Genomic DNA, 15,408 nt, shown 5'->3' with positions numbered 1-15,408 from the left:
GCACATCCACTCTATCTGTGTCCTCTGGTCCTAGACTCCTCCACTATAGTAAACATCCTCTCCACATCCACTCTATCTGTGTCCTCTGGTCCTGGACTCCCCCACTATAGGAAACATCCTCTCCACATCCACTCTATCTGTGGTCCTAGACTCCCCCACTGTAGGAAACTTCCTCTCCACATCCACTCTATCTGTGTCCTCTGGTCCTAGACTCCTCCACTATAGTAAACATCCTCTCCACATCCACTCTATCTGTGTCCTCTGGTCCTAGACTCCCCCACTATAGGAAACATCCTCTCCACATCCACTCTATCTGTGTCCTCTGGTCCTAGACTCCCCCACTACAGGAAACATCCTCTCCACATCCACTCTATCTGTGTCCTCTGGTCCTAGACACCCCCACTATAGGAAACATCCTCTCCACATCCACTCTATCTGTGTCCTCTGGTCCTAGACTCCCCCACTATAGGAAACATTCTCTCCACATCCACTCTATCTGTGTCCTCTGGTCCTAGACTCCCCCACTATAGGAAACATCCTTTCCACATCCACTCTATCTGTGTCCTCTGGTCCTAGACTCCCTCACTATAGGAAACATCCTCTCCACATCCACTCTATCTGTGTCCTCTGGTCCTAGACTCCCCCACTACAGGAAACATCCTCTCCACATCCACTCTATCTGTGTCCTGTGGTCCTAGACTCCCCCACTGTAGGAAACATCCTCTCCACATCCACTCTATCTGTGTCCTCTGGTCCTAGACACCCCCAGTATAGGAAACATCCTCTCCACATCCACTCTATCTGTGTCCTCTGGTCCTAGACTCCCCCACTGTAGGAAACATCCTCTCCACATCCACTCTATCTGTGTCCTCTGGTCCTAGACACCCCCACTATAGGAAACATCCTCTCCACATCCACTCTATCTGTGTCCCCTGGTCCTAGACTCCCCCACTATAGGAAACATCCTCTCCACATCCACTCTATCTGTGTCCTCTGGTCCTAGACTCCTCCACCATAGTAAACATCCTCTCCACGTCCACTCTATCTGTATCCTCTGGTCCTAGACTCCCCACTATAGGAAACATTCTCCCCACATCCACTCTATCCGTGTCCTCTGGTCCTAGACTCCCCCACTATAGGAAACATCCTCCCCACATCCACTCTATCTGTGTCCTCTGGTCCTAGACTCCCCCACTATAGGAAACATCCTCTACACATCCACTCTAACTGTGTCCTCTGGTCCGAGACTCCCCCACTACAGGAATCATCCTCTCCACATCCACTCTATCTGTGTCCTCTGGTCCTAGACACCCCCACTATAGGAACAATCCTCTCCACATCCACTCTATCTGTGTCCCCTGGTCCTAGACTCCCCCACTATAGGAAACATCCTCTCCACATCCACTCTATCTGTGTCCTCTGGTCCTAGACTCCCCCACTATAGGAAACATCCTCCCCTCATCCACTCTATCTGTGTCCTCTGGTCCTAGACTCCCCCACTATAGGAAACATCCTCTCCACATCCACTCTATCTGTGTCCTCTGGTCCGAGACTCCCCCACTATAGGAAACATCCTCTCCACATCCACTCTATCTGTGTCCTCTGGTCCTAGACCCCTCACTATAGGAAACATCCTCTCCACATCCACTCTATCTGTGTCCTCTGGTCCCAGACTCCCCACTATAGGAAACATCCTCCCCACATCCACTCTATCTGTGTCCTCTGGTCCTGGACTCCCCCACTATAGGAAACATCCTCCCCACATCCACTCTATCTGTGTCCTCTGGTCCTAGACTCCCCCACTATAGGAAACATCCTCTCCACATCCACTCTATCTGTGTCCTCTGGTCCCAGACTCCCCACTATAGGAAACATCCTCCCCACATCCACTCTATCTGTGTCCTCTGGTCCTAGACTCCCCCACTACAGGAAACATCCTCTCCACATCCACTCTATCTGTGTCCTCTGGTCCTAGAGTCCCCCACTATAGGAAACATCCTCTCCACATCCACTCTATCTGTGTCCTCTGGTCCTAGACTCCCCCACTATAGGAAACATCCTCTCCACATCCACTCTATCTGTGTCCTCTGGTCCTAGACTCCCCCACAATAGGAAACATCCTCTCCACATCCACTCTATCTGTGTCCTCTGGTCGTGGACTCCCCCACTATAGGAAACATCCTCTCCACATCCACTCTATCTGTGTCCTCTGGTCCCAGACTCCCCCACTGATTGGTGAAGGAGATAGAAGGCCGCGGGAGGAAAGTGGGGTGAGCATCAGAGGGGGGCGACGGCAGCCAAGGAGATAACACTGGGGAGGGAAGAGGGGATGGGAAATGATGAAGGAGGTGGGGGTGCGGAGGTATTACTGGAAGTTTGAGAAATCGATGTTCATGCCGTCAGATTGGAGGCTGCCCAAACAGAATCTAAGGTGTTGATCCTCCAACGTAAGCCATGAGTGGCTATGGAGGCCAAGTCACTGGGTGCATTTAAGGCAGAGATAGATAAGTTCTTGGTTACCCAGGGCATCAAAGGGTATAGAGTGAAGGCAGGGGAGTGGGGATGACTGGACCAGACCAGGATAGAATGGCGGAGTGGACTCGATGGGCCGAACGGCCTACTTCTGCTCCCATAACTTACGGTCTTATATCCACAGTGGAGGAGGCCATAGGTGGACATATTGGTGTGGGAATGGGAAGTGGAATTGAAATGGGTGGCCTCTGGGAGATCCCGCAGATGGAGCATAGGCGCTCGTGAAGCCATCTGCATCGGTCTCACCGACACACAGGAGGCCACACCGGAAGCACCGGTTACAGCAGATGACCCCAACAGGTTCAAAGGTGAAGTGTCATCTCACCCGGGGCAGTGAGCCGCCAGGAGGGAGATCAGTGAGGAGGGACGAACGGGTGAAGGAGTCACAAAGCAGAAAGTGGCGGTGGGGGGGGGGGAGAAGGGAGAAGATGTGTTTGTTGGTGGGATCCAGTTGGAGGTGGTGGAAGCTTTGGCGAATTACGTGATGGACACAGGCGTGTAGGTGAGGACAACCTTCCACATGGAAGGTTAGTTAAGAAGGTCCAGTCGTTAGGTATTAATGCTGGAGTAATAAAATGGATTCAACAGTGGCTAGATGGGAGATGCCAGAGAGTAGTGGTGGATAATTGTTTATCGGGATGGAGGCCGGTGACTAGCGGGGTGCCTCAGGGATCTGTTTTGGGCCCAATGTTGTTTGTAATATACATAAATGATCTGGATGATGGGGTGGTAAATTGGATTAGTAAGTATGCTGATGATACTAAGGTAGGAGGTGTTGTGGACAATGAGGTGGGTTTTCAAAGCTTGCAGGGAGATTTATGCCGGTTAGAAGAATGGGCTGAATGTTTGCAGATGGAGTTTAATGCTGAGAAGTGTGAGGTTCTACATTTTGGCAGGAATAATCCAAATAGAACATACAGGGTAAATGGTAGGGCATTGAGGAATGCAGAGGAACAGAGAGATCTAGGAATAACAGTGCATAGTTCCCTGAAGGTGGAGTCTCATGTAGATAGGGTGGTGAAGAAGGCTTTTGGAACGCTGGCCTTTATAAATCAAAGCATTGAGTACAGAAGTTGGGATGTAATGTTAAAATTGTACAAGGCATTGGTAAGGCCAAATTTGGAATATTGTGTACAGTTCTGGTTATCGAATTATAGGAAAGATATCAATAAATTAGAGAGAGTGCAGAGACGATTTACTAGGATGTTACCTGGGTTTCAGCACTTAAGTTACAGAGAAAGGTTGAACAAGTTAGGTCTCTATTCATTGGAGCGTAGAAGGTTGAGGGGGGATTTGATCGAGGTATTTAAAATTTTGAGAGGGATAGATAGAGTTGACGTGAACAGGCTGTTTCCATTGAGAGTAGGGGAGATTCAAACGAGAGGACATGATTTGAGAGTTAGGGGGCAGAAGTTTAAGGGAAACACGAGGGGGTATTTCTTTACTCAGAGAGTGATAGCTGTGTGGAATGAGCTTCCTGTAGAAGTAGTAGAGGCCAGTTCAGTTGTGTCATTTAAGGTAAAATTGGATAGGTATATGGACAGGAAAGGAGTGGAGGGTTATGGGCTGAGTGCGGGTAGGTGGGACTAGGTGAGATTAAGGGTTCGGCACGGACTAGGAGGGCCGAGATGGCCTGTTTCCATGCTGTGATTGTTATATGGTTATAAGAGTGGCAGGGTGGCAGGAGGATGGAGTAAGAGCAGGCGTCTGTGAAACGGAAGAGATGTAGATGAGGGCAGCATTGATGGAGGGGGAAGAGAAGCCCCTTCCTTTGAAAAAGGAGGGCATCTCCTTCATTCTGGAATAGAAAAGCCTCATCCTGAGAGCAAATGCGGCAGAGACGTTTTTACAAGTCGCAGGGCGGTCCGGGGAGCTGTGAGAGTCCGCTGGCTTATAACAGCCATCAGTGGATAAGCTGTCTCCGGAGACAGGGACAGTGAGAGCAAGAAAGGGAAGGGACGTGTCAGAAATGGGCAGGTGGAAGATGGAGGGAATTACATCCTCGCCCTCTCGAATTGAATGCTCACATCGTACTCGTCTTCCTCACCACTGGCTCAGCCCGCAGGTTACCCTTCAGGGGACCCTGCGTGAGGACTCCGGACTCCGACGGCCCGGGGCCACGCTACCGTGTCACGCCACCCACGTGGTCAGTCGATGTTTTCGGGTCCGGTTGGTCGGGCTGAACAGGGGGGAGGGCGGAGACTTGAGCACTGGCAGTGAGAGTCAAAAGGAAGTCTGTGGGCAGGAAGAGACCAAGTGTCACAGGCATGGCTGCTGCCGCCATTTGCTATTCAGAGTGGGCTGCGCCTTGCCCTCTGGTTACACTTTAACCTCAGCCTCTTCACATCTGGTCACCCAGCACAGAAGGTGCAGGCCAGTGGGAGGGCTTCCTGGTAGCCTTGTCGTGGGCAGGACACGCAGGCCGGAGGCCGAAGGTTCTGCCCAGGCTGACTGCCTGGTAGTAGAACACTACAGTGTGGGCCCTTTAGCCCACCATGTTGTGCCGACCTTTCAACCCATGACCTTGCAACCTCAGGCGTCACGGTAGCGTAGCGGATAGGCGGCAGCTCAGGGTTTCAGAGTTCAGAGTTCAATTCCAAAGTCACTTGCACGTCCTCCCTTGAGGAAAGTGTGGGTTTCTTCCCACCATCCAAAGACGCAGCAGTTGGTGGGCCATTGAAAATTGTCCTGTGATGAGGCGAGGGTTAAGCCAGGAGCTGCTGGGAGGCGTGTTTCGAGGGGCTGGAAGGACCCATTCCAAACTCTTGAGGTCAATCTAACCCCTCCTTCCTACATAGCCCTCCATTTTCCCTCTCCTGGATAAGGCGTTCAGGGACTGAAGCTCCCTCCGTACTGTCCCATCACACATTCCCCAGGTTGCGAGAATGCCCGGGTCACACTTACCGAAGGAGGCGTGGCATCTTTCGCTACCGTGTCCTCGAGGTGTACAGTGAAGATGGCCTCTGCGTGGTTCAGATACTCAGCCACCCTCTTTTTAATAGCATCTTGCCTCTCTGCACTTGGCTCACCTTAAAAGGAAAACACCTGTTAACCGTCGTTTGTTCACCCAGGGGCGACCCCTCCCAGAGCAGCACCTGCTGCCCCCAGCCCCCAGCAGCGGGAAACGCCAGTTCCATCGTCGAGCTGGGAACTCCTATCAGCCACAACACCGTAAGGTATTGGAGAAGAATCAGGCCAAGCAGTCCATCGGGTCTGTTCCAGCACTCTGTGACGGCTGATTGATTTCCCCTCTCAACCCCATTCTCCTGCCCTCTCCCTGATATTGCTTGTCATATATCACCTACACGTTGCTGTATGGTGTTTACATGTTGCTGAATGCTGTCTACACGTTGTGGGTTGTCTGCATGGTGTATGGTGTCCACTCATTCTATGTTATCTACACGTTGTGTCTACATGTTGTTTTTTGGTGTCTACACGCTGTTGTATGTTGTCTACATGTTGTTTTAAGGTGTCTACACGTTGCTGTATGGTGTCTACACGTTGCTGTATGGTGTCTACACGTTGCTGTATGGTGTCTACACGTTGTTGAATGGTGTCTACACGTTGTATGTTGTCTACATGTTGTTGTTTGGTGTCTACACAATCCTGTATGGTTCTACTTATTATTTTGTGGTGTCTACATTTTGTTATATGGTGTCTACATGCTGTTGAATAGTGTCTATACATTGTCTGCTGTCTACATCTTTTTATGGAATCTACATGTTGAATTCTGTCTACATGTTGTATGGTGTCTACACATTGTTGAATGGTATCCAAACATTGTTTTATGGTGTCTACATGTTATTGTAGGGTATCCACACGCTGTTTTATGGTGCCTACATGTTGTTTTAGGGTATCCACACGCTGTTTTATGGTGTCTACATGTTGTTTTAGGGTATCCACACGCTGTTTTATGGTGTCTACATGTTGTTTTAGGGTATCCACACGCTGTTTTATGGTGTCTACATGTTGTTTTAGGGTATCCACACGCTGTTTTATGGTGTCTACATGTTGTTTTAGGGTATCCACACGCTGTTTTATGGTGTCTACATGTTGTTTTAGGGTATCCACACGCTGTTTTATGGTGTCTACATGTTGTTTTAGGGTATCCACACGCTGTTTTATGGTGTCTACATGTTGTTTTAGGGTATCCACACGCTGTTTTATGGTGCCTACATGTTGTTTTAGGGTATCCACACGCTGTTTTATGGTGTCTACATGTTGTTTTAGGGTATCCACACGCTGTTTTATGGTGTCTACATGTTGTTTTAGGGTATCCACACGCTGTTTTATGGTGTCTACATGTTGTTTTAGGGTATCCACACGCTGTTTTATGGTGTCTACATGTTGTTTTAGGGTATCCACACGCTGTTTTATGGTGTCTACATGTTGTTTTAGGGTATCCACAGGCTGTTTTATGGTGTCTACATGTTATTGTAGGGTATCCACACGCTGTTTTATGGTGTCTACATGTTGTTTTAGGGTATCCACACGCTGTTTTATGGTGTCTACATGTTATTGTAGGGTATCCACACGCTGTTTTATGGTGTCTACATGTTATTGTAGGGTATCCACACGCTGTTTTATGGTGTCTACATGTTATTGTAGGGTATCCACACGCTGTTTTATGGTGTCTACATGTTGTTTTAGGGTATCCACACGCTGTTTTATGGTGTCTACATGTTATTGTAGGGTATCCACACGCTGTTTTATGGTGTCTACATGTTGTTTTAGGGTATCCACACGCTGTTTTATGGTGTCTACATGTTGTTTTAGGGTATCCACACGCTGTTTTATGGTGTCTACATGTTGTTTTAGGGTATCCACACGCTGTTTTATGGTGTCTACGTGTTATTGTAGGGTATCCACACGCTGTTTTATGGTGTCTACAATGTTATTGTAGGGTATCCACACGCTGTTTTATGGTGTCTACATGTTGTTTTAGGGTATCCACACGCTGTTTTATGGTGCCTACATGTTGTTTTAGGGTATCCACACGCTGTTTTATGGTGTCTACATGTTGTTTTAGGGTATCCACACGCTGTTTTATGGTGTCTACATGTTGTTTTAGGGTATCCACACGCTGTTTTATGGTGTCTACATGTTGTTTTAGGGTATCCACACGCTGTTTTATGGTGTCTACATGTTGTTTTAGGGTATCCACACGCTGTTTTATGGTGTCTACAATGTTGTTTTAGGGTTTCCACATGCTGTTTTATGGTGTCTACATGTTATTGTAGGGTATCCACACGCTGTTTTATGGTGTCTACATGTTGTTTTAGGGTATCCACACGCTGTTTTATGGTGTCTACATGTTATTGTAGGATATCCACATGCTGTTTTATGGTGTCTACATGTTATTGTAGGGTATCCACACGCTGTTTTATGGTGTCTACAATGTTGTTTTAGGGTATCCACACGCTGTTTTATGGTGTCTACATGTTATTGTAGGGTATCCACACGCTGTTTTATGGTGTCTACATGTTGTTTTAGGGTATCCACACGCTGTTTTATGGTGTCTACATGTTATTGTAGGGTATCCACACGCTGTTTTATGGTGTCTACATGTTATTGTAGGGTATCCACACGCTGTTTTATGGTGTCTACATGTTGTTGTAGGATATCCACACGCTGTTTTATGGTGTCTACATGTTGTTTTAGGGTATCCACACGCTGTTTTATGGTGTCTACATGTTATTGTAGGGTATCCACACGCTGTTTTATGGTGTCTACATGTTGTTTTAGGGTATCCACACGCTGTTTTATGGTGTCTACATGTTGTTTTAGGGTATCCACATGCTGTTTTATGGTGTCTACATGTTGTTTTAGGGTATCCACACGCTGTTTTATGGTGTCTACATGTTGTTTTAGGGTATCCACACGCTGTTTTATGGTGTCTACATGTTGTTTTAGGGTATCCACACGCCGTTTTATGGTGTCTACATGTTGTTTTAGGGTATCCACACGCCGTTTTATGGTGTCTACATGTTGTTTTAGGGTATCCACACGCTGTTTTATGGTGTCTACATGTTGTTTTAGGGTATCCACACGCTGTTTTATGGTGTCTACATGTTGTTTTAGGGTATCCACACGCTGTTTTATGGTGTCTACATGTTGTTTTAGGGTATCCACACGCTGTTTTATGGTGTCTACATGTTGTTTTAGGGTATCCACACGCTGTTTTATGGTGTCTACATGTTGTTTTAGGGTATCCACACGCTGTTTTATGGTGTCTACATGTTGTTTTAGGGTATCCACACGCTGTTTTATGGTGTCTACATGTTGTTTTAGGGTATCCACACGCTGTTTTATGGTGTCTACATGTTGTTTTAGGGTATCCACACGCTGTTTTATGGTGTCTACATGTTGTTTTAGGGTATCCACACGCTGTTTTATGGTGTCTACATGTTGTTTTAGGGTATCCACACGCTGTTTTATGGTGTCTACATGTTGTTTTAGGGTATCCACACGTTGTTTTATGGTGTCTACATGTTGTTTTAGGGTATCCACACGCTGTTTTATGGTGTCTACATGTTGTTTTAGGGTATCCACACGCTGTTTTATGGTGTCTACATGTTGTTTTAGGGTATCCACACGCTGTTTTATGGTGTCTACATGTTGTTTTAGGGTATCCACACGCTGTTTTATGGTGTCTACATGTTGTTTTAGGGTATCCACACGCTGTTTTATGGTGTCTACATGTTGTTTTAGGGTATCCACACGCTGTTTTATGGTGTCTACATGTTGTTTTAGGGTATCCACACGCTGTTTTATGGTGTCTACATGTTGTTTTAGGGTATCCACACGCTGTTTTATGGTGTCTACATGTTGTTTTAGGGTATCCACACGCTGTTTTATGGTGTCTACATGTTGTTTTAGTGTATCCACACGCTGTTTTATGGTGTCTACATGTTGTTTTAGGGTATCCACACGCTGTTTTATGGTGTCTACATGTTGTTTTAGGGTATCCACACGCTGTTTTATGGTGTCTACATGTTGTTTTAGGGTATCCACACGCTGTTTTATGGTGTCTACATGTTGTTTTAGGGTATCCACACGCTGTTTTATGGTGTCTACATGTTGTTTTAGGGTATCCACACGCTGTTTTATGGTGTCTACATGTTATTGTAGGGTATCCACACGCTGTTTTATGGTGTCTACATGTTATTGTAGGGTATCCACACGCTGTTTTATGGTGCCTACATGTTATTGTCGGGTATCCACACGCTGTTTTATGGTGTCTACATGTTATTGTAGGGTATCCACACGCTGTTTTATGGTGCCTACATGTTATTGTCGGGTATCCACACGCTGTTTTATGGTGTCTACATGTTATTGTAGGGTATCCACACGCTGTTTTATGGTGTCTACATGTTGTTTTAGGGTATCCACACGTTGTTTTATGGTGTCTACATGTTGTTTTAGGGTTTCCACACGCTGTTTTATGGTGTCTACATGTTATTGTAGGGTATCCACACGCTGTTTTATGGTGTCTACATGTTATTGTAGGGTATCCACACGCTGTTTTATGGTGTCTACATGTTGTTTTAGGGTATCCACACGCTGTTTTATGGTGTCTACATGTTGTTTTAGGGTATCCACACGCTGTTTTATGGTGTCTACATGTTGTTTTAGGGTATCCACACGCTGTTTTATGGTGTCTACATGTTGTCTTAGGGTATCCACACGCTGTTGAACATTGTGGGTTTGCAGAACGTGTGGGGACACTTGCTGGCTGCCCCCAGCACGTACTGAGACTGTGTTGGCTGTTGAGGTAAATGCCTGTTTTGCTGTACGTCGGAATAACAAGGAAATACCAGCAGCTGGTTCAGCACCTACCCTGGAGGCCCTTCAGCAGAATGGCCACCCCACTGCGGTAACAGTTCAAGGCCGCCTCATACTCCTGGGCCGCTTCCCGCTCCAGAGCCTGTTTGATGCAGGCCGCAGCCGCGCTCAGGTAGTCGGTCCCCTCCAGCTCGTCCGTCCCCAGCGGGTGCTCGCTGTCCGGCGACGACACCCTCAGGGTGTGCAGTCTGGCCTCCAGGTCCTCAGGGTCAGTGGGCTCCTCCGCCCGGCCGCTGGGGACTGAGAGCGCCTCCAGGTTACTCTGCCGAGCGCAGGCCGGTGCGGCCTCTGTAACAGCAGTCACAGGGTCAGGTAGAATACAGGCCCTCCAGCCCATGCTGACTAACATTCCCGTCCTGTGCTCGGCCCGTAAACCTTTCAACCTCAGAGTGAGAGAGAAATTGCCTTTCAACTCACGAGAGAGCAGAGGCCATCAACATTTTGCTGCTGATGTTTCTGTCGCAGGCAATTCCTTTTTCACGAGGTCAAGTTGTTAGCTCAACACTCATCCTAGCATGGATAGAAACTGGCCGGATTCAAACTCGGGACCTTCTGCCCCAAAGTCCAGTGCTGATGCCACTACGCCAGAGTGGTATGAAGAACACCTCATATTCCATCTGGGCAGCCTCCCACCTGATGGCAAGACCATCGATTTCTCCTTCTGGTAAAAAAAATTCCCTCCCCCTCCTCTCTTCTTCTGTGTCAACTCCCTCCTCCTTCCCTTTCTCCCGCGGTCCACTCTCCTCTCCTATCAGATTCCTTCCTCTTGAAACACCGACAATGTAAGTAGCTGAAGTTCTAAAATGCTTCAGAGTAAAGGATGATGGAGGCTGCTTTCCTGGAACACTGCTCCATGCAGATGCGCTCAATAGTCGGGAACCCTGTAACCAGGATGGACCGGACCATATCCACATGATAAGTAAATCTGGATCTGAATCCCTACCCACTCCCTGATGGTAGTGACCCCTCCGGGCAAGGGGTAACAACCTACCTTCCTTGGCACATGGGTCAAAGAGTGCCAGTTCACTGTCAGGCAGGGAGGACCCGTCCTGCAGCGGCCCCTCATCACCGTCTGCCTCCTTCCCAACGTCAGTCAGGGAATGGGCATCATCCTCCTCCGCCCACCCAGCGTCCGGCTCACCTGTGACAGAAAGAATCTCAGTCACGAGCGCGAGAGCTTTGCCACGGAGCTGTGGGAGAAGGGGGCACTGTGTACTGCCCACCACCGTTCCCCCTGAGGCTTCTCTGACAGCGCTGTGGACTGACCGTTGCTCCGAGTGGGAAAAGTTTACACGGTCCGAAAACTGCATGGCACTAACGCAGAGAGTAGTGAGTGCGTGGAATGGGCTGCCGGCAACGGTGGTGGAGGCGGATACGATAGGGTCTATTCAGAGACTCCTGGATAGGTACTTGGAGCTTATAAAAACAGAGGGCTATGGGTAACCCTGGGTAATTTCTAAGGTGAGGACATGTTCGGCACAGCATGGTGGGCGGAAGAGCCTGTATTGTGCTGTAGGTTTTCTATGTTTCGAAAGCCCATCCCATAAACCACAGTGTACACCGAGAAACCCAGTTCATAGCTACACAGCAGAAAGGCGCTTCAGCACAACTCCTTCGTGCTAGCCTTCCTGAGCTAGTCACATCAGCCTGATTTTGTCCCTTTTCCATCGAGGAGTTAGACGGAAGTGCCCAGCCTGCAACGTGACAAGCTTCGATAAGCTCATCCCCTAGTTTCCTTCACTCCAGGGAAAAGAGAACCAGTCAGTCCAGACTCATGTTATAATTCAAACATCCTCCAGACCCGGTAACGACCGCGCGAGCCTATACTGCACCTTTAGTCACACCGTGTCCTGGTCTCCCACACTCAGTCCTCACTGTCCACGCACGTGTCACACCGTGTCCCGGTCTCCCACACTCAATCCTCACTATCCCCGTGTCACACCGTGTCCCGGTCTCCCACACTCAGTCCTCACTGTCCACGTGTCACACCGTGTCCCGGTCTCCCACACTCAGTCCTCACTGTCCACGTGTCACACCGTATCCTGGTCTCCCACACTCAGTCCTCACTGTCCACGTGTCACACCGTGTCCTGGTCTCTCACACTCAGTCCTCACTGTCCACGTGTCACACCATGTCCTGGTCTCCCACACGGAGTCCTCACTGTCCCCGTGTCACACCGTGTCCCACTCTCTCACACTCCGTCCTCACTGTCCCCGTGTCACACCGTGTCCTGGTCTCCCACACTCAGTCCTCACTGTCCCTGTGTCACACAGTGTACTGGTCTCCCACACTCAGTCCTCACTGTCCCTGTGTCACACCGTGTCCTGGTCTCCCACACTCAGTCCTCACTGTCCCCGTGTCACACAGTGTCCTGGTCTCCCACACTCAGTCCTCACTGTCCCTGTGTCACACCGTGTCCTGGTCTCCCACACTCAGTCCTCACTGTCCCTGTGTCACACCGTGTCCTGGTCTCACACACTCAGTCCTCACTGTCCACGTGTCACACCGTGTCCCACTCTCTCACACTCCGTCCTCACTGTCCCCGTGTCACACCGTGTCCTGGTCTCCCACACTCATTCCTCACTGTCCACGTGTCACACCGTGTCCGCTCTCCCACACTCAGTACTCACTGTCCCCGTGTCACACCGTGTCCTGGTCTCCCACACTCAGTCCTCACTGTCCACGTGTCACACCGTATCCCGGTCTCCCACACTCAGTCCTCACTGTCCCCGTGTCACACCGTGTCCTGGTCTCCCACACTCAGTCCTCACTGTCCCCGTGTCACACCGTGTCCTGGTCTCCCACACTCAGTCCTCACTGTCCCCGTGTCACACCGTGTCCTGGTCTCCCACACTCATTCCTCACTGTCCCTGTGTCACACCGTACCCCACTCTCCCACACTCAGTCCTCACTGTCCACGTGTCACACCGTGTCCCGGAATCCCACACTCAGCCCTCACTGTCCCCGTGTCACACCGTGTCCTGGTCTCCCACACTCAGTCTTCACTGTCCCTGTGTCACACCGTGTCCCACTCTCCCACACTCAGTCCTCACTGTCCACGTGTCACAACGTGTCCCGGTCTCCCACACTCAGTCCTCACTGTCCCCGTGTCACACCGTGTCCTGGTCTCCCACACTCAGTCTTCACTGTCCCCGTGTCACACCGTGTCCTGGTCTCCCACACTCAGTCCTCACTGTCCCCGTGTCACACCGTGTCCTGGTCTCCCACACTCAGTCCTCACTGTCCACGTGTCACACCGTGTCCCGGTCTCCCACACTCAGTCCTCACTGTCCACGTGTCACACCGTGTCCTGGTCTCCCACACTCAGTCCTCACTGTCCACGTGTCACACCGTGTCCCACTCTCCCAAACTCAGTCCTCACTGTCCACGTGTCACACCGTGTCCCACTCTCCCACACTCAGTCCTCACTGTCCACGTGTCACACCGTGTCCCACTCTCCCACACTCAGTCCTCACTGTCCACGTGTCACACCGTGTCCCACTCTCCCACACTCAGTCCTCACTGTCCACATGTCACACCGTGTCCCACTCTCCCACACTCAGTCCTCACTGTCCACGTGTCACACCGTGTCCTGCTCTCCCACACTCAGTCCTCACTGTCCACGTGTCACACCGTGTCCCACTCTCCCACACTCAGTCCTCACTGTCCACGTGTCACACCGTGTCCCGCTCTCCCACACTCAGTCCTCACTGTCCTCGTGTCACACCGTGTCCTGACCTGCTCTCCCACATGGAGTCCTTACTGTCCCCGTGTCACACCGTGTCCTGGTCTCCCACACTCAGTCCTCACTGTCCCCGTGTCACACCGTGTCCTGGTCTCCCACACTCAGTCCTCAATGTCCCCGTGTCACACCGTGTCCTGGTCTCTCACACTCAGTCCTCACTGTCCTCGTGTCACAACGTGTCCTGGTCTCCCACACTCAATCCTCACTGACCCCGTGTCACACCGTATCCTGGTTTCTCACACTGAGTCCTCACTGTCCACGTGTCACACCGTGTCCTACTCTCCCACACTCAGTCCTCACTGTCCCCGTGTCACACCGTGTCCTGGTCTCCCACACTGAGTCCTCACTGTCCCCGTGTCACACCGTATCCTGGTCTCCCACACTCAGTCCTCACTGTCCACGTGTCACACCGTGTCCCGGTCTCCCACACTCAGTCCTCACTGTCCACGTGTCACACCGTGACCCACTCTCCCACACTCAGTCCTCACTGTCCACGTGTCACACCGTGTCCCACTCTCCCACACTCAGTCCTCACTGTCCACGTGTCACACCGTGTCCCACTCTCCCACACTCAGTCCTCACTGTCCACGTGTCACACCGTGACCTGGTCTCCCACACTCAGTCCTCACTGTCCCCGTGTCACACCGTGTCCTGGTCTCTCACACTCAGTCCTCACTGTCCACGTGTCACACCGTGTCCCGCTCTCCCACACTCAGTCCTCACTGTCCCCGTGTCACACCGTGTCCTGGTCTCCCACACTCAGTCCTCACTGTCCCCGTGTCACACCGTGTCCTGGTCTCTCACACTCAGTCCTCACTGTCCTCGTGTCACAACGTGTCCTGGTCTCCCACACTCAATCCTCACTGACCCCGTGTCACACCGTATCCTGGTTTCTCACACTGAGTCCTCACTGTCCCCGTGTCACACCGTATCCTGGTCTCCCACACTCAGTCCTCACTGTCCACGTGTCACACCGTGTCCCGGTCTCCCACACTCAGTCCTCACTGTCCACGTGTCACACCGTGTCCCACTCTCCCACACTCAGTCCTCACTGTCCACGTGTCACACCGTGTCCCACTCTCCCACACTCAGTCCTCACTGTCCACGTGTCACACCGTGTCCCACTCTCCCACACTCAGTCCTCACTGTCCACGTGTCACACCGTGTCCCACTCTCCCACACTCAGTCCTCACTGTCCACGTGTCACACCGTGTCCTGGTCTCTCACACTCAGTCCTCACTGTCCACGTGTCACACCGTGTCCCGCTCTCCCACACTCAGTCCTCA

General features: G+C 50.5%; 1 protein-coding gene across 1 annotated transcript; it reads right to left on the bottom strand.

Annotated features, from left to right (window-relative positions):
- Positions 1 to 4,195: 4,195 nt before the first annotated feature.
- Positions 4,196 to 11,840, bottom strand: LOC132386709 (sorting nexin-15-like). Its single transcript, XM_059959061.1, has 4 exons — positions 11,369 to 11,840; positions 10,372 to 10,665; positions 5,437 to 5,561; positions 4,196 to 4,767 (listed from the first exon to the last, which is right to left on the bottom strand). Exons 1-4 carry the CDS (start codon positions 11,685 to 11,687, stop codon positions 4,756 to 4,758), a joined length of 750 nt encoding a protein of 249 aa, XP_059815044.1. The 5' UTR covers positions 11,688 to 11,840; the 3' UTR covers positions 4,196 to 4,755.
- Positions 11,841 to 15,408: the final 3,568 nt, after the last annotated feature.

The sequence above is a fragment of the Hypanus sabinus genome, unplaced genomic scaffold (genome assembly GCF_030144855.1).
Source record: "Hypanus sabinus isolate sHypSab1 unplaced genomic scaffold, sHypSab1.hap1 scaffold_1261, whole genome shotgun sequence".
NCBI lineage: Eukaryota > Metazoa > Chordata > Chondrichthyes > Myliobatiformes > Dasyatidae > Hypanus > Hypanus sabinus.
The sequence above is the reverse complement of the archived record's forward strand: the minus strand, read 5'-3'. Positions and strand labels throughout refer to the sequence as shown.